We start from the raw sequence: 21169 nt of genomic DNA, 5'->3' as shown, positions 1-21169 counted from the left end.
GGGCCTGTATTTGACCCTCCAGCCTGGGCCAGGGCTTAGCAGAGGCCAAACCCTTCACCTTGCGTGTCTCTCCTGTAGCCAGCCACCTGCACCAGCCCATAGGCCCTCTGGCCTGTTTGGTGTCTGTCCCCATCAGCCCCTGCCTGGTCCTCTACGCCAGGCTCTGACCTCTGCACAGACACTGGTCCTGATCTTAACTCCCCGAACAACCCCATTACCAATGACCACCTCACCCCAGCACCCACTCCCCCTTTCTCTCTGACCTCAGAGCTGTTCACTGGAAAGGGCTGTGGGCTCGGACCCCCTCCTTCTCCCTCACTGGCAGAGTCACTTCTCCAGGGTTTGTTTCTTTAGAGCCCCACCCCTACCTCCCAACACAACAGCAGGCAAAACCAACAGTTAAACTTTTATATTTACAATATTCTCTTCATCTTTTGCCAGGTTTAAAAATGTGTACAGAGCCGCGAAGGGTTAGGGTGGGGACATGGGATTGTCAAGGAATTGTTCTGGGGACAGGGGCTGGGCATTGGAGTCCGTGGCTGAATCATGGGGTCCCCCAGCCCCCCTCCCATGCCCCAGTTTGGGGGGCATCTGTCTACAGGGTTCAGGGCCCAGGTCCCTAGCATTTAGAAGGCAGGGCTGTTTGGAAAGGAGCTAGACCAGGCAGGGGAAGGGGTGGGAAAAGAACTAAGTTTCCATGGGTGGAGGTGGGGGCAGAAGGGACAGTCAGGAGGTAAAGTTCTGGGGAGCCAAGACCAGGGATTTGGGGGTCAGTGGAAGACAGCACTCCACCCCCTATTCAAATTTGGCACTAATGAACCCACAAAATGCCAGCAGACGAGGATTGGCTCCTTCTCGGCTGGTGTTCCTTGAAACCCTTCCCGACATTGTTACTTTCCCCAGAGGCCAAAACCGTCTCTCTTTGGGCAGTCACCTTACACACATCCTTTCAAATCAAATTCTTCCTGCTGGTGTCTGCCCAAGCGCCGTCCCCCACTGTCCCCTCCATCTGTTCCTCAGTACAGCTGACCCCGTTCTCTCCCCCAACCTGTCCGGGGAAGCCTTTCTTCCCTGCTCTCCTCCCCTCCCCCCTCCACTGCTCCTTTCCTTCAGCCCTGGGGGAGAGGGGGCAGGTCAAAGGAGGGGGTGGGCAGCTGAGGGGAGAAGCTGGCTTGAGACCAGGAAGGGATGTCTTCAGAGGGGGACGGCGAAGCGGGGAGGGAAAACAGGGGCAGAGAGGGAGGGATGAGACATGGCGAGAAGAGGGACGCAGACAGGACCCCTTTAGCTGCCACCTCCCCCTCTCCTGTATCCTACCTGCCCGGGTCCAGGGCTGAGGAATCCTTGGCACGTTTTGGAGGGTCTTCGCCCCTCAAACCCACCTCACCAGTTTGGCACGGATGAGAGATGGTCTGAGGACTGAGGGAAGAAGGGCTGCCCTCAGACCGCGGTGAGAGTTTTGGTCAAACATGCACGGCCTCTGTGGGTGGCAGGTGCCACGCAGCCCCCCACCCCCCGAACTCTAGGGGAAGGAAGGGCAGAGCTTAGGGTCTGTTCATCTCCTCAGGGTTTGTCCCTCCCCCTCAGCTTCTGTCAGTTTGAAGTCCTTTCACTTGTCCTTCTCACAAGTCTCCCTTGTGAGAAGGTAAGTGCTGGGCCTGAGGCCCTAAGATGCAGGGAAGTGCTGGAGAAAGGGGCTGTCTGCATGGGAAAACATACATCCACATGCAAGAACATGTTTCCACTCAGAAATGCATCCTGGACCCAGGGGAAGACACGTTCCCAGGCAGCACAGGGATGCAGGATCTCCTCCCTTCCCCGCGGCAGGGAATGTGCGTCTGTCATCTGTGGAAGGCGAGGCCTGCCCGGGGGAGACCGTGCTTCACCTCACTTGTGCCACGGGGGATACACATGCTTCGCTGGGGCGGGAGGGCTGGGGGCAGGGCAGGGGGGCTGTGATTTCCTCGCTACTTCCCAGGCACCACCCTGCGTCGTCTGGTGGCCAAGGGTCGCTGTTTGTGAACACACCACTTCCAGGGTCTCCAGGGGGTGGGAGGAGGGAGGAGGTGGGAGAAGGCATGAGGGAACAGGATTCTGGGGCACAAATCCCCACAGAAATTCTTTGAGGGAGCCAACATGTGTCCAGGGCGGCAAAAAAAAACCTCACCCTGCACATGGGAAAACACACCCCCTCGTGAGAAAGCACACCTCCACGTGGGAAAATACTTCCACGTCTCCACACACCGAAGACGGGTGTCCAGACGACGGAGGGGAAAAAACACCCCCCCAGTTGTTCAAAGGCCCAAGTCCGGAGAAGAGAACGGGCCACTCCGCGCGGGAGAAGCGCACACATCCCGGCGAGGAGCCCCACGTCCACCTAAAGCTCCTCGACGTGTGACAGCTCCACACGACAAAAGCCTGTCGCCAAGTCCTCCTCCCTGCCTTCTGAGCGGGCCGGGAGGGCCGGGGAGGGGGGCCTCCCCGAGCCGCCCCCTATACCCGAGTGGTGGAGTGGGGATGGGGGAGCGTGTTGTTGTGGCTGGTAGCGGTGGGGGGAGGTGGGGGGAAGGGCCCAAAGGGATGGAGGGAGGGGGGCGGCGGGGGAGGGGGTGGCCCCAGGCCGCTGGGCAGCAGGGTCAGGGCCCCGGGGGCCAAGAGAGGCACATCGTCCGGCGCCCGGCGCAGGGCCAGGGTGTAGTCGGGCGGGCAGGCGGGGCGCAGGGCCTCCGCAGGGTCCGCCCCGACGCCCCCGCCCCGCTTCAGCTGCAGCGACACCAGCTCCTCCTCGGGTGGCAGCTCACGGCCGGCCGCAGGGAGCAGGGGGCCCCCGCCGGGCACGCCGGAGCCCGAGCCGCCGGGGGGGCTGAGCCGCCTGCACCGCAGCTCCTGCCGCCGGTCCCGCTTGTAGTAGAGGGCGGCGAAGGCAAGGATGTTGAGGAAGAGGAGGGAGGCGCCCACGGCCACGGTGACGCTGAGCTCCGTGGAGTAGTCTCGGGAGTCCCCGGGGAAGCGGTCGTAGGCCCGGGGGCCCGGCTCGGGCTCGGGCTCGGGCGGCAGGGTGGCCGGAGGCGGCGGGCGGCGAGTGCCGGGGGCACCAGGGGGCGGGCGCGGCGGCCAGCGCGTGGCGTAGGGAGGGAGGCGCGTGGTGGTGGTGAAGAGCTCCGTGTGCAGGTTGTGCAGGTGCGGCACGAGCTCCAGCCAGAAGGCCACCTTGTTGGCGCGGTAGTTGTCGCGCACGCGCGGCTTCAAGCCGATGTGCAGGTACTGCTTCTCCTTGCTGTTGAACTTGCTCCACACCACCTCCTCGAAGCGGTTGGGCTTGGTGTGGATAAACTTGGTGTCCTGTGGCACCGGCTGGTTGGGGTCGCTGTGGACACAGGGGGGCAGGGAAAGGAGGAGTAAGGGTGAGGCTCCCATGAAAGGCGGGGGTGGGGGCATGCTATGGGAGGAATGGGGAGAGAGATGGACAGAGATGCAGAGAGCTGGGGAGACGGGAAGAGAGACAGAGACGGACACGAAGAGACAGAGAAACTGCCAGAGACGGACGGACAGACAGACAAATAGGGATGAAGCCAGACTGCCAGAGACAGTCTGAGATGAGGACAGAGGGGCAGAGAGGGCAGAGACAGACCACCAGTGACAGAGGCAGAGTCTGAGACTGAATGAGATAGAGACATATGGAAACAGAGACACAAAAGGACATGAGAGACAGCCAGGGGGAAACCAGCGAGTACAGAGTAACCAGATCAAAGCAAGCAGAGATATCAATAGATTTCAAGAGAGAGAGGCAGAGACAGCAATAGACAGACAGACACAAACCCTCACACACACTCAGACACACAGATGGGAGCACTCAGACAGCGGGCCGAGCTCTGGGAGGAGAAGGAGAGAGCTGGGTGGGCAAGGGAGGGAAGGAGAGACAGACACGGAGCCAAAGGCACCAAGTGAGCCCGCCCCCCAGAAAAGACAGGGACCTCTCTGTCCAACTCTTCTGAGTCTTCAACACACACAGAAGAGCTGTCCGGCAGGTGTCTGAGTCGAGAAGGCAAGAGTGCCTTGATGGAGGAATGATGGCCGTGTGAAGGAGAGGGAGAGAAGGGGCTGAGGATGGAGGGGGTGTGTGCCCTGACCCGCAGAGATGCCCGACCCAGCCCCTCTGGCCCTCACCCGGTCTTGGCGAAGTTGGTCCAGTAGGTCATGACCACGGCGCTGAGCATGACATCATTCTTGGAGAAGTTGCAGGGGAAGAGGTCGGTGGCGCCCACCATGGGCACACCAAAGACGTAGGGCAGCTCATCCCCGTGCGCTGCATCTGCCCACTCGGGCCGGCCCTCAGCCTGGCAGTGGTGGTAGAAGGTGTAAAAGTAGACAGGGGACTGGTAGTCAGCGTGCAACTTGGCGGTGGCCACAGCCGGTGCCACCCACTGGTGGTCGGTAAAGAGCGCCAGCAGGGTCTTGCGCCGCATCTCGCCATTGTCCCTGTCGGCCCAGTCCGTGTACATAAACTTGATGGTCTCCCGCAGCACATCCTTGCCCTCCGGGTAGCCATACAGGTTGTCCACAAAGTTGGAGACGGTGAAGTCGAAGGCGCTGGCGGACACGCCGTCCTCGCTCTCCGCCGAGTCCTCCACAAACTTGAGGCCCTCTCCCTGGTTGACACCGATGAGCATGTCGTAGTTGAGGAATTCTCCCTGCTGCATGAGGATCTCAGGGTCATCGGGGACCACGTCACCGTCCACCACGGGCCCAAAGGCGATATGGTAGCTGGGGAGAAGGGGTCAAGGTCGCATCACCTGTTCACCGGCCTCCTCTCAGCTCACAGCTTGCTGAGTCCTCTGCTCAGAAGACCCCTCTCCCCTAGTTAAAACCTTCTGAGCCCTTCAGGGTACTTGGCCTCTCGGGAAGTCCTCCCTCAAGCACTTCATGGAGCCTCGTGCACACTGGCTCTGTTTGGGCACCTCCGCCTAGGGAAGGCTTCTGGGAGAAGGCAGGGCCCCGGGAGGGCCTTGAAGTCCATATCTCCTGGCTAAATGGAATGCTTGTGGCCTGCGGGCACCTCTCACCCTCAACCTCCTTGGAACCAGCAAGGAGAATGGAGGCCTGGACCTGGCCCTCTCCCACCCCCATACCGGGCGGGCTGCACGTCCTGGTCCACCAACTCCCGAGAAGGCTTCCGGCGCAGACACTCCACGGCCTCGGCGCTGTCCTCCCGGTCACAGCCCACCTTGGCCGCCAGCAGCCGCGTGTACTTGAGCGGCTGGTAGTTGACAGACCAGCTAGAGATGGCAGTGCCACTCTGGGCGATGGCCTTCTGGAACAGCCCTGGTGGGACAGGCAGGCTTTAGGCTGGGCTGTAACAGCCTGAGGGAGGAGAAGGGGGACCTGGTGGGGTCGGGGGTGTGAGAAAGGGGACAGGAGGGACAGGCTGAGGAGGTGGCTGGTACCTTCCGAATGGTGGGAGAGGATCAGAAGGTTGACACAGGAGGCCCCTGCTCCAGATCCGAAGATGGTGATGCGCTCGGGGTCGCCCCCAAAGTGGGCAATGTTCTCACTGAGCCAGCGCAGGGCCTGGATCTGGTCCAGGAGCCCATAGTTGCCTTTTGCAGCCTGGTCACCAGTGCTGAGAAAACCTGGGGGTAGAGGAAGAAAGGGGGCTTCCTGGGGGTGTCACAGCACGCTTTCCCTCTTTCTGGGCAGCTCAGTCCAACCCAGAAGCCATTCTGCTTCTGCTGGGTTTAGAGGAGCCCTGCCAGCAGGCCCTCCTCCCAGACTCCAGCCCCTAGAGTTGGCTGCCCACCCTCACCGAGCACCCCAAGCCGGTAGTTGAGTGTGGCTACAATGACGTTGCCGTAGGCGGCCAGGACAGAGCCATCGAACATGTTCCCGGTGCCCTCCATGTAGGAGCCGCCATGCAGAAACAGCATCACCGGCTTCTTCCCGGAGTCCCGGATATCTGCGTGGGGAGGGGGCGGGTAGGTGGGCCGGGGGGTGGGGGACAAGGACACAGTCAGACCAGAAGCAGCACCGCCCAGCTCCCAGGCCTGCTGAGTTCCAGCCCTGAGCTCAGGGGACATGTCACTCCCATCCCTGGGGGGCAAGACCGGATTCCCCTCCCTCCCTCCCCAGCTAGCCCTGGCAGAAGATCCCTCCCCACCTCCTGCCGGTGTGCCCTACAGCACTTCTCCCCATGCCTGGCAGACCTTCCAAGAAGCCTAGCAGAGGCAGGGCTGGGGGCTGGCCCTCCTCAGGGCATCTGCTGGACCCAGGGGAACCCCTCCCCACACACACACAGCAAATCTCCTTCCTGCTCCTAGGAAGAGCGAGCTCCCAAGGCTGCCACTGGAGCTAGAGATCCTGGGAGGGTCCTGGCGTTTCCTTCGACTCAGGCCGTGGGCCTCAGCTCCACATGGTAGCCTGGTCTGTGGGTGAGGGGGTGCCAGGCCCTAGGGTCCCTGGGGGCTTGGTCTCCTCCCCGCCCTAATTCCTTTCTAGGTCACCTCCCCAGTTACCATGGCAACCCCCAGCCTAATTACTGTGGCAGGAGGCGGCAGGGTGGGAAAGAGCCTGCCTAATGAAGCCAGGGTGCAGCTCTAGTCTTGGACCCCCCAAACTGGCCTAAGTCCTGAGCTCTGGACCCTTCTCTTGCCATGTCCCCAAAGGATCCCATGATCACTCCCATGTGTAGAAGGCCCCTTGAGGGGTAACTAATTCCGGAAGAGGGTGGGAGTCTGAGAGGGCTGGCCAGGGTCCCTGCCCCTGCAGCTCCTCCACGATGCAGCCACAGTGCCTGTGCTGGCGTCACCCCTGGTCTCCAGGCCCTCCTCTTTCTTGACACCTGCAATCTCTGACCAGCCTGGGCACTCGGGCAAATAAGATCCAGGCCTGGGGTGACGCCAGCACAGCTGGTCCCCAGTGCCTCTGCCCGCCTCCCTCATGCCGCTAGGAACTTCCCTCCTGGCAGAAGGTCAACCAACAGGTCACTGAGACACTCCCCTCCATCCCCCCACAGACAGCTTCCTGCCTCCTGTCTCTTAGGACCTTCTATGACACCTCCTTCCACCTGACTTTGGCCAGGAGCTCCTAGGTGGGCAGTGCCCTCTCTGTGTCCTCCCCCAATCCTATTCTTCCCTTTGTTCCTGAACCTCCAGTGGCCTTCCAACAGTTCAGGCTGGTCTCCTTCCCTCCGAGGTCCTGTCCTAAATGTCCTCACTCCTCCCCGCTCCTCCCCACCCAGCACCTCCACTCCCAGCGAGGGGGGAGGGGGAGTCAGAAAGGGGAGGAGCAGGAAGGGGGGCTGGGGCGACAAGAATTCAAAACCAACAACAAAAAACAGGATCAAGAAAGAAGAAAGAAAGAAAAAAACAACAACCAAAAAACAAGAAGCTCTCGGGGCAGATTCAACAAGAAAAGAAAAAAACCCCAAAAAACCAAGAAACCGAAAAAGATCCGTTTTTGGAAAAAAAGAAAAAAAGAAAAAAGTTCTTTGCACTTTTTCAAAATTTTGTGGTGAAACTTCAAGATATTGGGCCCTGTTTTCAAAAATGTCCAAATTCTTTAATTTGCTTCAAATGTGCGTTTTCTGCATCGGACAGGCTTTGTTTTGGAAACTGTAGCAGGTCTCTGCTGTCTCGACTGTGTCATCAATTTGCCAACTTAAATTTGTTTTTTTCAAATGTTATTTTGCTCCAAATTAAAATTGTTTTTTCAAATGTTATATTTCACAAGTTTCAAAACAGTCCAAATGTCTGTCAAACTAAACATTTTATCCAATTCTTTGGTGTTTTTTTGGTTTTTGTTTTTTTTCTGACATTCCAATTTCTTTTTGCACTTTATTTTCACCATGTTTAAGCTTTTCTTGCCGGTTTTCTAGTGGGTCCAACATTGTTCAAATTTCGTTTGAAGTTTTCGTAATTCTTTTTTCCAATTATTACAAATTTTTCTTTTCTTTTCTTTTTCGTTTTTAGTTGGGAAAACGACTGAGGGGCCTTGAGGGCTGTGAGGGCATTTAGTTAGGGGGCGGGGCCGAGAACGTCCTCTTATCAGCAACCACATGCAGCAGCGGGATTTTTAAATCTACCTGTGTCTGGCGGATTGAGCGTCGCCTCGTCACGTTTTTTTGTGAGCGGACCTAAGACCGGGAACACAAAACAGAGAAAAAAGGACAATTTTGTGGGGAAAGATGGGGGTCGAGGGGAGGTGGTGGATGGGGAGGGGAGGAGAGAAAGCAGAAAAGGGGAGGGTGAAGGGCAGAAAAAATAAGCCAAAAAAAGCAAAATTTGTTTTCAAGAAAAAGAAACCAAGAAAAGAGAAAAACGTTTCTACAACCCAAATTTTGTTCCCCTCCCCGGAAAAAGTCATGCCCCAAAGAAAAGGCTGGTTTTGGGGGGGTGGGGTGCCTGAGTGGGCTGAGGCCTGTCTTAAGACATATTGATTTGGCTGGAAAGGATTTGGCTTGTCCAAGTGTTTGCTAATTGCTGGAAATGAAACGGTGTTAGAGGTGGGGTGGGTGGGAGGGGAGGGGAAGCCAACCAGGGAGCCTGGGAGCCCAAGGCCAGCTGTGTCCCGCCCGGGGAGGGGCGCCACCACTCACGCAGGCCCTCTTCAGGACCAGCCAAGCACCTGCCCACTCCCCTAGGCTGTAGAGAGGAGGGGTTCCAGCAGAAAGGACTCTGCTTCCCTCTGGACCCATCTGGAGGGCAGAGGGTAGGATGGGGGTGGGGCAGCCCGTCCCCACAGCTCACAGCCCCTGGAAGCCCTCAGCTCTCCACTGGCCGGCAGGGGGGAGGTCAGCGAGGGATGCCTGCCCACCTCCCAGCCTCTCACCAGCCAGCATTTCTCTTCCATCCGCACTCACAAGCCTGACTTCTCACCCCATCTCCCTACTGTGGGGTGAAGCAGGGAAAGGGGTCATCAGGTCTTGCCCTCCACTCCACCTCTTCCCTCTGACCCCCCTCCCCACCCTCATCCCTTACCCAGGCCTGCTCTCCTCCCCCACAGATGGTGAACTCCCCACCAGGGGCGCCAGCCCCCCACCAACCCCTGCTCTAATGCCAAAAGCCCCCCTCCCCAATTGGGGGTTCAGTCCACAAATAGGGAATAGGAAACACAGTGCCCTGAGCCAGCCCGACACAGAAGGTGCCAGGAGGCGCGGGGAGGTGCAAGGTGTGCCCCGTCAAGGAAAGGCCTCAGACTGGGCTCAGAGTTTGGCTCGAGGCTTCTTTCAGATTGCGAGATTAGTCAAGGGAGAGCTGGAACCCAGAGACCTGAGGGGTTCCCCCAGGCTGATCAATTTCTCCTCGGTGGCCTGGGGACCAGCATGAGGAGGGATGGGTCAGTAAGGCTGAGGCCAGCCTCCACAAGGCTTCTCCCAACTGGTGGTGATGGCCCCACGGGGACCCATTAGGATCAGGGCCTTTTCTTCTCTGACAGTATAGGGATGGGGATGGGGATGAAGTCAGCAGGGCGTGTGTGCGCGTGAGAATATGATGTGTGTGTATGAGTGTGTGTGTGTGTGTGTGTGTGTGTGTGTGTGCCTGAGTCAATGTCTTCCTCTCAGAGCTGGTGTGAAGATTCAGTGAGATCACCTGAATGTGTCAGGCCCCAAGCAGGTCTGCAATAAGCGATGGTTAAAAATACAGAAGGTGTGGGCATGGGTGGGGTGGGGGCAGGGTGGGCAGTTTGTGTGAAGGTGCTGGGGTGGACAGTCCATTAGTGGGAAGTGCTGGGTGAATGTTTCACATGAGGGGTGACGAGACAATAGCCCACTGAGCGGGGCTTTGCAGGCGGGACAGCTTTCTACCTGAAGATGTGGGTGGAGAGTCCACGAGTGGAGAGCATTGAGATGGGTGGCCTATTGGAGGCACTAGGGTGAATAATTCACTGGTAGGAGGGCGCTGGGGTAGGTAGGTGGTCCATGAGAGGGCAAGGGAAGGTAGAGTGGACGGCTCTGAGGCAGAGGGTGTTGGGATATTGGGGAGGATGTGTGGAATGTATTAGGGTAAGTGGTCTATCAGAGTGCTTGGAATCTGTACAGGATTGGGGCAGAAACTTCCGTGCATTGTGTGTATGGGTGGCTAGGAGGCGTGGCTTATACGGGGAGGGGTAGTGATGGTGTTGAGGTGCATGAGGTGTTCTGTGATTGGCATGTCCTCCGGGTGCAGGGAGCGAGGTGTTGGAGTACTTGATCTGTGAGTAGGGTGTAGGGTTGCCACCTGTGCTGTCACAGCCTGAGGTATGATACTGATGACCTCTAGGCAGGAGCTGGAGTAAGCAATGTCTGAGAGGTGTTGAGAACATAGGGGACCGTGGTGTGAGTAGCCTGTTGGAGCACGTGGTCCAGCTGCAGGGTTACTGGGGTAAAGGTCTGTGTATGGGTGTTACTAGGGCACATGATCTATACCCAGAGACACTGAGGAGCACAGGTCTACACGGGTGACAGGGTACACAATTCCAGAGAAGTGCTGGCGTCCGTGCTGTGTGAAGGTGCTGGGAATTTTGATATGTGGGATTCTAGAGCACAAGGTCAGTGTGCCGGTCGGTTGGGTACCTGACCTGAGTGTTGAGTATTTGAAATTCCTGGTCTTGTAGTGGGACTTGAGTTCATGATGTGTGGGTGTTGGGTGTGTAGGGTGTACAGTGGGGTTCCTGGATACCAAGCCTATATGTAAAGTTGTTGGAAAACGGCCTGTGGCGGGTGTTATCAGAGTGGATGGTCTCTGTGTGTGTCGGGGTTTCGGAGTGGTGACACGGGGAGGAGGAAGGATAACGTGGGCGCTCTTTGTGAGGATGGTCTGTCGGGGTGGCTGCAGGCCTGCTGATTACCCTCTGCCATGGGCTGCTGGAAGGTACTGACACTGGTTGGGCTCGATGTGCTGGAGGCTGGCTGGGGGGAACTGTCCGGTGGGAAACTGCTGCTAGGGACTAGAGCACTGCCGCAGTGAACTAGAGAGTTCATTGTCAAGAAGAGCCAGCTCGGAGCCCCGGGGAAGGTGTTCTGTTGGGGATGGGAGGGCTGTGCTGTGAGTGGAGGGGCCCTTGGCAAGGAGCTTCCCTGAGCCTTCGGGAGTGTATAGCGATCAGGGGACAGAGCATCCTGGGGAAGAGGCACTCAGCTCAGGTGAGGGGCCCTGCATGTGACAGAAGGACGTCTGCCCATGCTGGCCTGGGGAGAAGGAGTCTTTGCTGTCCTTGAGGTGGAGGTGGAGCTCAAGTGGGCAGTGGCTGAGGACAAGCCCAGGCCTGGGCGCAGGAGATGGGGCAGAGCCGGAGTGGCTGTCTACGCAGCTGATGATGGATGCCTCCACCACCTGACCGCCCTCAGTGTCCCCTCTGTGTGTGCCTCTGTGGGCAGAGGGTGGGTAGGCCCAGCCTAGTCCTGCTGCCCTTGCCATCGGCTCTCTGGGTGCACAAAGAGCTTCTGGGCTGACTGTGGGATTCGTTCCTAGGACTGCCTGGCAGGGACCCGTACCACCCTGGGAGGGCACGCAGAGCCCGCAGGGACGCACTGCCCCTCACGGCCCCGGCGAAGGCCCAGCTCCCGGCCCGGGGCCTGCCGGCGCCTGAGGGTGTGCATGGATGTCTGTGGGCTGTGTCCACCGGGGGCCCGGCCCGGGGCCCGCGCCCTTACCGTCCTCGGTGGGCACGTAGAGGTTGAGGTACAGGCAGTCCTCGCTCTGGTTCTGCACGTAGGTGGCGGCCGCCTCCAGGTTGTCGGTGAACCACACGGGTAGCATGATGGCGGGCAGCGCCCCGTGCAGGTTCTGCGGGCAGGCGGGCGGCAGGGTGGTGGCGTTGCGCACGCCGGGCCAGGAGGCGGGGGCCTCAGGCGGCTGGAAGCGGCGGGCGCCCAGGGGGGGCGTGGCGTAGGGCACGCCCAGGAACTGCACGACCGGGCCCAGGATCTCGTTGTTGAGTTCGCGCCGCACGCCGCGCACTCGCCCGTAGGCCGTGTTCACCACTGGGAAGCGCTCCTCCCCGAGGCTGCCAAGACCCAGGCCCGGGCCGCCCGGGGCGCCGCCGCCGGGACCCCCTCCCCCCCGCTGAGCCCCCGCCAGCCCCACCAGACACAGCGCCAGGAGCCACATGCTGATCGGGGGACCCCCCCTCCCTCCCCGGGACCCCCCCCCTCGGAGAGAGAGAGAAGGGGGGGGAGAGGGAGGGAGGCCCCCCTCGCCCCAGGAGGGAGGAGGGGGCGGGGGAAAGGGAGGGAGGAGGGGGGTGGGGAGGGACCTGGGTTAGACGGGACAGAGAAGGGGTCTGTTCCTCTCCATGGAGGGGGCGAGGGGTGGGGAAGGGGAAGGAAGTGGGAGAAGGTGAAGGCAGGCCCAACCTGCGGGGAGGAGGGACAGACAGACGGACGGACAGAAAAATACAGAGAAGAGGTGCAAGAAGGGAAGGGAAATTGGACGGGGCAGACAGACAGGAATGGGGAAACAGAAGAGACAGGTGGTTAGTGACTCGGAATTCAGACCAAGTTGTCCCCCTTCTTCCATCCTCTGGCCCCTTGACACCTCCCCCCCCACCCCAGCCACCCCCTCCCCTCAGCAGGGACCCAGATAGAAAAGTCTGAGGCTGGGGTGAGGTCCAGATGTGTTAAACGTCTAGGACCACCAGAGGGGAAGGAGGGTCAGCTCCCCAGACCCAGTACTTCCCCTTCCAGCTGTTTATCCCTCCCAGGCATGTTCTCCTCAGGGACTCAGGAGTCCCAGTTCCCACCTCCCTGGGAGGGATGAGACAGACAAGGAAGAGAAAATAAAAATACCAAGTCATTAATTAGCAGGAAGTGGTGGGTTTGTTTATACGTGTTAATCACTCCTGAGCTGTAATTTCATGGCACTGAACTCCCACCCCAGGCCAGACTTGGGTCTTTCTTGGGACTGCACAAGCCCAGCACCTTACCCTCCCTTCAACATCTCATTCTAGAAGGATTTGTGTAGTGGGGGAGACCCCTGCACCCCAGGGCCTCTCCATTTCTCCCCTCAGAAGTTAAGGTGCCTTGAGGCAGGGAGAGGATGGGGAGGGGATGCTGGAGGGGCAAATCCGGGGACAGGTGCGTGATTCTGCAGCCGGTTGCCGGGCGACAGGATGCTGCCCCGCAATGCTACCTCGGCAACGGGCTGCAGCTTTAACCCTGGAGTGGGGGTGGGGGTGGGGGTGGGGGTCTGGAGGAAGACGGGAAGGGGCTGGGTTGGTTATGGGGTCCATTCAGGGCATGAGGAGGAGAGCAGAGACATGAGTCAGAATGCTAGAGTTTCCCCCAGCCTTCGCATAGAGGGAGAAGTATATGTGTTGAGGGGAGCTGGAGACTAGGGGCCTAGAGAACCCTAAAAGAGCTGCCTCTTGCCCCTTGTTGGCCAGTCAGAACTAGCCCTAGTGACCAGGCCTCTGGCTGGGGAGAAGGGGTGCTGAGGTGGCTTTAAGGAGAATCAGGTGCACCCACCAATGGCTCCCCTCCCACAGTCTTGAACAGCCTTGAACCCCAGACACCTCTTCTTCTATGCATGGCATTCTGACCCATGCCCTGGGGACAAACCTTGGCCTCTTCTCATCCCATCCCAGCTATTCACCTCCCCTTCCCCTTGCCAGCCCCCACAGTTGCTGCCTTGATGCCTGGGTGCTCAGGGCAGCAGGAGCAGGACAAGGGAACAGATCAGACTGAAGGGGCAGACACCCGGGTCATCTCAGCAAGCCCCCCCGTCCCCCCCACAGCCGCCAGAGCTGTTTGCTGACGCGGGGTTTTCAGAGCCAGGCACCAGCCCGCGGTTGGCTCTCTGCAGGTGTCAGTTTATTCCAGAGATGAGGACACAGGAATCCTTACCACACACACCCAGTCATGCCCTCCCTTTCTTCAGGCCCTCTTAAGCTCCTGTTCCCCCATCACCTGGAGGGGGCTTGGCGCTGGCTCCTCTAGGTTCTCCTCTGCCTATGCCAGGCTGGACTCTGCTTCCATGGCCTTGCCGCCCCTCCCCCACCCACCCCCTCCGCCTCCCGCGAACAAGGTCTGCCTCTGTCACCCACCTCCCTTAAGGTACTTTGGGCCCCTGGCCTCCTCCCTGCCAGCTTCTCTCCCTTCCTCCCTCCCACTGGAGCCCCCCCCCCATCTCTCTCCTCTCCATAGCGCTCCCTCAGAGCAGCTTTCCACGGCCTCTTCCAGCTTGCTCCAGCTCTTGCCTTCAGTCTCTCGCCCCTCAGTCTTCTTTCATCTCTCTTCTACACCTTCCTCTTTGGTGTTTCTCATTTTTCTGTCTCCTTCAAATCCCTTCCCCAAATTTCTCTCTCAATCCCCTTCTATTTCTCTCTCTCTTTCCCTATTTCTGTCTCCCCATTTTCTCTCCCCTGCTCTCCTCATCTCTGTCTGCCACATCTTGCCCCCCCCCCCATCCCTCTGCCTTGTTCGCTCCATTCCTGCCCAGGCCTGACTCCCCCGGTCAGGGAGAGTTGAGGGACGGGGGCTCAGGCCATAGCCCCCCCGCTTCTTCCTGCAGTGGGGAAAATGGCTTGGCCGGGAAGGGGAGAAGGAGGGGGAGGGGGAGATGGGAACACACGGGGTCTGTGGGCCCATTCAAAGGATCATTCATGGGCTGGAGAGAGGCAGAGACAAAGAGACCGAGACGCAGAGACACGGCGAGAGCATCCCTAGGCGGAGACACGCAGACAGAGCAGGCTGGGGGAAACCAGGCGCAGGGAGAGAGATGGGGAGAGGGAGACCCCAATGGACCGCCACGCAGCCCCCTCCACCCGGCCCGGCTTAGCTCCTACCTGGCTCAGCCCTGGGGCCGTGGTGCCTCCATCCAGGGCTCTGAGTAGGGGGCGGACGGGCTTCGGGAGGGGGGCGGCGGCCTCTGAGCCCCCGCGGCCCCGCAGGCCCAGCCCCCGCCCGCAGCGCCTCACCCGGCGGGGGAGGGAGATCGCCCCAGCCCCCGGGGGCGGGGCCGGGATCCAGTCGATCCCCGGGGAAAGGAGAGGTAGGGGATGGGGTCAGGAGGAGCCCAAGAACAGGGAACCCCGCAGTGGGGACGGCGGAGGGAGGAGGAGGCAACGGGACAGGGCTGGATTGGGAATCCACTGGCTCCGTGGGCTGGCTTCGAGGGACCAAAAGGCGGTACAGGCGGAGGATCCTGAGGGATCGGGTACGGGAGGAGGAGTCCACGGCAATCCCCAGGGGGCCAAAACCCGGGAGCGCAAGATCCGCGGTGCAGGGGCAGGGATCCAGCCGGAATCCTCAGGGAGGGGGAGGGATCTAGTCGATCCCGAGGGCGGGCGGGAGGGGGAGGTCCGGGGAGTCAGAGGAGGGCGGGAGCCGAGTCTGGAGCCCCGGGGCGGGGGTCGGCACAGATCCTAGGAGGGAAAGCGGAGGTAAGGGGTAGGCTTCGGGCAACGCTCAGCAGCCGGGAGGCCCGGACTCCTGGCCCCGCGCGCCAGGGCCCGCCCGCCCCGCGTCCATCCCAGCCAGAGAGTGATGATCCGCCGGCTGAGCAGCCGCAGCAGCCCCGCGCGTCACCGCGCGGCCGCCTCCCCCGCCCCCTGCCGAGAGAGCGGCGCACACCCCTCGTTCGCACCCGCCTGCCCGCCCGCCCTCCAGAGTGTGGGGGGGATTGGAGAAGGTGGAAGGGGACGGGAGTGGACAGACCGACGGATGGACGAAGCAGGCCAGCAGGGCAGGGTGGAGACACCCCACACACACACCGTTATCTCCCACCCTCCGGGTTCTCGCAGTTAGTGCGGGGGGTGGGGAAGGAAGGAGGGGGTGAACTCTAAGGGGCGGGACATCGTATGAAGGCGGAGCCTTCGGTTCTGGAGGAGGGGCCATTTGGGTAGTGGGCAGGGTTTAACGGTGGTGGGTGGGGCTTGGCTATCCGTGAGGCCGCCTCTTTTTGGGAGTGGGTCTGGTTTAAAGCTGAAAAGGAGGAGCTTGTGGGGAAAGGGGCGGAACTTTGCAAGGGGACCGGGATCTTTGGAAATTGGCCGGAGGTGGGGGGGGGGCGAGGTGTTAAAAGAGGCTACCAACTTGGAAAGTGGGCCAATCCGTGACGCAAATCCTCTAGTCCCGCCCCCCAGCCCCGCCTCCACTGCTCCGCTCCTCCGCTCCTAATTGGTTCTGGTTTCTCCGCCCGCCAGAAGTCTTCGCCACTCAACAGAGGTTTTACAAAGGCCCAAGTACCCGGGTGAGGACCTGGACGCTGAAATGAACACGGACCGGATTGGGCACATGTGGACTTTATTTGCATGGGAGATCGGGATTGGCTGGCCTCTTGGGTGGCCCAGGCGGTGTTCGTCCGGCGCGTGACCGTCCACTGCCATGGCTGGTCTGGGGGCTGCTTTCCGCCGCCTGGGCGCCTTGTCTGGAGCTGGGGCCTTAGGCTTGGCCTCCTACGGGGCGCACGGTCAGGAGGCTGGGGACGGAGCTGGGATTGTGTTGGGGGCGATCTTTAGGGTCTGGTGCAGAGGCGGAGTCTATGGGAAGTGTCGGCCCTCCCATAGACCAGACGACCCGCGGATCCCTAAACCTTTTAAAGTCCCTCAGCCCGGCCCATTTGGTTCCCAGAACTGCCCAATGCGTGTTTCCACCAATTAGAAGCCTACTGGGGGCGCCCTTTCTCTCCTGCGTCCACCTGGGTCCCCTTGGGAGTGGGGGCGGTCGAGGTTGGCGCTAGGACTGGTAACCTTTGCTTCTCCTTTCCACAGGAGCCCAGTTTCCGGATGCCTACGGGAAGGAGGTGAAGTAACTGCCCTTGGGCTCCTCGGCTTCGGGGCCTATGAGGGCAAAAAGTCTGGGGTCCCTGAGGGAAGTAGGGGAGGGACGGGGCGCGGGCCTTTGTAGCGGCAAGGTATGCAACTCTTGAGGCCTGGGTGCCTGAGGGAGGGGCAAGCTGGGACTTGAGAGGTGGGGTTGAAGGACGAACTCTTGTCCGTTGTGTCCCCCCGGGATCCTTCGTTGCTTAGGAAGTCCCCCCATTTCTCCTTTTCTTACAGCTCTTTGACAAGACCAACAAACACCACTTCTTACACAGCCTGGCCCTGTTAGGGGTGCCCCTGTGCAGAAAGCCCCTCTGGGTAATTCCTCCCACCCCTAACCCTGACCAAGCCCCCCCCACTCCCTCTAGCCTGCCCTGTTCTTACTGGCCTGCGTTCCGCCTTGTATCTCCTTCAGGCCGGGTTACTGCTAGCTTCTGGAACTACCTTATTCTGCACCACGTTTTACTACCAGGCTCTGAGTGGAGACCCCAGCGTCCAGACTTTGGCCCCTGTGGGAGGGAGCCTGCTACTCTTGGGCTGGCTTGCCTTGGCTCTTTGAGCTTCCTTGTGTTTAATTTCTGGGTACTTCCTTTTAGAAGTGGAGCAGGGAGGGGATTAAAAGAGAAAGGCAAATAAAGAACTTTGGAGTCTTTGTTCATCTTAACCTCTTAAAGGAGGAAGGGTAGGGATTGTCAACCTTTGAACTCCTTCCCTTTCCTAAGACCGAATCAGCGAGACTTGGGCCTGGGTGGAGAGTCAGGGTTCACTTCAAGTTAACTTGTTATGAGGTTCTTAAACTGGTGGACATTAGAGTCATAAAGAATGCTTGAAATAATGCAGATTCTTACCAAAGCCCTCTTCAGGGCCTGGCAATCTGTATTCTAATAAGCTCATCTTGTGGTTCTGATGCTCACTAGCATTAATACTAGATTTCTGTAGGGTAGTGGGTTTTCTTTCCTTTTTTAATTTTTTATTGGAGTATGGTTGCTTTACAATGTTGTGTTAGCCTCCACTGCACAACAAAATTAATCAGCTATACACATACAGATATCCCCTCCCGTTTGGACTTCCCTCCCATTTAGGTTACCATGGTGCATTAGGTAGGGTTCCCTGTGCTCTACAGTATGTTCCCATCAGTTGTCTATTTTATACATAGTATCAATAATGTATATGTGTCCATCCCAGTCTCCCAATTCCTCCCACCCCACCCCTTTCCCCCTTGGTATCCGGGTAGACGGTTTTTTGAGCAGCCCCTTACTGTAGAAGTCAGGGTTAAGGCAAGGCGGGATGAGGTGTCATTAGTTACAAAATACTTTGGGGTTCAAAGCAGGGACAGAACATCATGTATTGGGGGTCAGAAAATGCTTCACAGTGCTTGAGATGATTCTTAAAAGAGCTCTGTTGTGTGGCTGAAACAGTGAACAGAGACAGAGGTGGGAGGGGAGGTGTATGGGGCCACCCGAGTCCTCGGTGTGGGATGAGTTTCTGACTTAGGCAGGAGAGGAATGAGAAAAGGTGGCAAGGTGGGCTGGAGTAGCACCTACAGCAGAGAACTGGAGGGTATTTAGTGGGCAATTTTTATTAAACCAGTTCTCATCAAGTGTTGGTCACGTGTCAGACAGACACATGTTACAAGGAAATTGAACCATGCACGAGACAGACACCATGTTTCCCTCGTGGGGTTTCCCATCTGGTATAGGAAACAGACCTTAAACAACTAAACACAAATATATCACTGTGAGGTATGCTATGTGCTTGAAAGAAAAGAACAGGGGGGCTGGAACGATGGGGCAGTGGAGGGTGTGCCCCTTTAGATGGGAAGGCCTCGCAGAGGAGGTCCTGTTGAAGCTGGAACTAACCATGCGCAGAGTGGAGGGGAAGTGTGTTTTTGGCAGAAAGAATACCTGGCAAACAGGCCGAAATGGAGCAGTTTGAAATCCCTGAGGCAGGAGAGAACTGGGCGTGTTGGAGAAAGAGCAAAAGCAGCGTGGCTGACGTGTGGTGTGGTGAGGTGCTCAGAATTTATTTGCAGCGCAACGGTTAAGTCATTGAAAGGTTTAAAGTGAGAGAGTGCTAGGATCTGATTTATGTGTTTAAAAGATCTGGAGAACCAATCAGAGGACAGCAAGGATGGCAATAGGGAAACCAGCCAGGAGGCCACTAAAGAGGTCCAGGTGTGAGATGGTGACGGTGGCTTGGCCGAGGGTGGAAGAGGTGGTAAAAATGTTCAATTCAGAAGGGGTGAATGAGAGGGAGATTTCTGGTTTACGTACCGGGTTGGATGGAGGTGCTGTTACTTAGATGAGAAATACTGAAGGGTGGGGCAGATTAGAGGGAGGCAGATCAGGAGGTCAGTTTTGGACATGTTGCTTCTGAAATGCCTGGGAGACATCCAGGTGGAGGCACCAAGCAGGTAGTTGGGGAGCTCAGGGAGGTGTCTGAGCTCAGGAGAGAGATCTGGCCTCAAGTTTACTCTGCAACCCACTCTGGTCAGTCTTCTATCCCATCTCTTCCCCATAGATGCCCTTGGAAGGATCCCATGAATCACTATGACCTCTTGGTTGCCAGACCCAGTGGATGATTTTCAGTCTCATCTTCTTCAGCCTCTGCAGCATTTGACACAGTTGGCCACACTGTCCTCGAACACATCCTGTTCCTTCTCTGACACCACTCTCCTGGTCTTCCCTATCTCTGTGGCTCCTCTGCCGGCTTCTTGTCTATACCCAATTTAAATCAATGGTTTCCAATTTTTAATTTAAAAAAAAGTAGAACTCATAGGTATACATATTTTAATTTCACCTTTTAAAATTTCTATTTTTGTGTATATTTTATAAACGTGCATATCTGTATAGTATACTGAGGGGTACATACTTAATTTTTCTGACGGTGTGCATTCAAAAAAGTGCAGACCGTTTAGCTGAGTGAGACGATTTCTAGGTAATTTCATTTGGCCCCATAGCTTTAATTACAATCTGCATATTTCTAAATCCAGAATTTATCTCCGACCCTAGTCCTGGCTAAGCTCCAGACCCTGTAGCAGCTGCAGTGTACAGTGTTCAGTGGAGACCTGCAGGAGTTAAGTGATGAGGGAGAGTGGCGTGTTCCAGACCAAGGCAAGAGCCTTGGAGGCAAGAGAGCCCTGTGCCTTCAAGACCAGAAAGAATTGCTGGTGGCTGGCTTGAAGATCATGAGAGGGTCAGTAGTGAAAGATGAGGACAGACGGGGCCAAATGGTGGAATGCCTTGTGCTGAGAGGTTGGACCCTTCTGAGGGCAATGGGGAGCCACTGAAGCATTTATATCCAGGGAGGAGGCATACACTTGAGGTGTATTAGTAGAGGATCACAATATCTCTTCATTTTAAAGATGAGGGGAGGGATTTCCCTGGTGGTTCAGTGGCTAAGACTCCACGCTCCCAGTGCAGGGGGCCCGGGTTTGATCCCTGGTCAGGGAACTAGACCCCATGTGCGCAACGGAGAGTTCACATGCCGCAACTAAAGAGCCCACAGGCCACAACGAAAAATGATCCCACATGCTGGGATGAAGGTCCTGCGTGCCGCAACCAAGACCCAGTGCAGCCAAATAATTAAAAAAAAAATTAAATAAAGAGGGGAATTCCCTGGCAGTCCAGTGGTTAGGGCTCTGCGAGTTCACTGCTGTGGGCCTGGGTTCAATCCCTGGTTGGGGAACTAAGATCCTACGAGCCGCACAGTGCGGCCAAAATAAAATAAAATAGAGTAAAAGGCCTCAGGGGGACCTCCAGAGTGGTCCAGAGTGCCAGTGGCAGAGCCGACACTGGATCCCCAGGCTCCTACTTCCCAGTGCAGTGCCCTTGTTGCATTTCCATCCACCCTTCATCTCAGGCAGCATCTGGAGCACAGGGAACCTCCAGCTGGAGGAAACCCTGACATTTGGCATGGCCACCGTCCATGTAATATATCCCTAATACCTTTGCTTTGATCCTCCCTGTGGGTCAGACTCTTGGAAAACCAAGATAAATAAGGACCACGTGGTAATTGGTCCCTATTATTGCTGCACATTGTTACCAGTCTTCTCAACAGTCCTGCAAGTCAGTGGAAAGTGAAGCTAAGAGAGGTGAAGCAACTTCTTCTGTATCATACAGCCAGGACCTGGGGAAGCTGTGATTCAAACTCTCTTCTGTCCAGTTTCCAAAGCTGAGCTTTTTCCTTCTTGTACATACCAAGAAACTCAGATTTCAGCAGTGGAGACAGACCCTTTAAAAAATAATTTGACACAATGTGTTCAGTGTTACAAGTAGATACTGAGGTGGGCTTGTTTGCCTTAGGAGACTGGTAAGACTTTGGCGCATTTGCTGGGTTTTCAGCATGCATAGTTCACCAGAAAAACGGACAAGATTATACTGGTAACAAGTCGAGGAGAACTGGAGTGCCTGGAGCTCAGGATGGAGTGGGCAGG

The 21169-nt window shown here is 57.7% G+C and overlaps 2 protein-coding genes across 2 annotated transcripts; one reads left to right on the top strand and one right to left on the bottom strand.

Moving 5' to 3' along the window:
* Positions 1–400: 400 nt before the first annotated feature.
* NLGN2 (neuroligin 2) lies at positions 401–12083 on the bottom strand. Its single transcript, XM_059996272.1, has 7 exons — positions 11627–12083; positions 8078–8128; positions 5804–5953; positions 5445–5630; positions 5130–5322; positions 4168–4764; positions 401–3367 (listed from the first exon to the last, which is right to left on the bottom strand). The coding sequence occupies exons 1-7, from the start codon at positions 12081–12083 to the stop codon at positions 2494–2496; spliced, it is 2508 nt and encodes an 835-aa protein (XP_059852255.1). The 3' UTR covers positions 401–2493.
* A 4155-nt stretch (positions 12084–16238) lies between these two features.
* On the top strand, positions 16239–17391 carry TMEM256 (transmembrane protein 256). Its single transcript, XM_059998765.1, has 4 exons — positions 16239–16382; positions 16684–16715; positions 16972–17052; positions 17150–17391. Exons 1-4 carry the CDS (start codon positions 16298–16300, stop codon positions 17291–17293), a joined length of 342 nt encoding a protein of 113 aa, XP_059854748.1. The 5' UTR covers positions 16239–16297; the 3' UTR covers positions 17294–17391.
* Positions 17392–21169: the final 3778 nt, after the last annotated feature.

This window comes from Delphinus delphis, chromosome 19, assembly GCF_949987515.2.
Source record: "Delphinus delphis chromosome 19, mDelDel1.2, whole genome shotgun sequence".
Classification (NCBI taxonomy): domain Eukaryota; kingdom Metazoa; phylum Chordata; class Mammalia; order Artiodactyla; family Delphinidae; genus Delphinus; species Delphinus delphis.
This window is presented reverse-complemented; position numbering and strand designations above follow the sequence as displayed.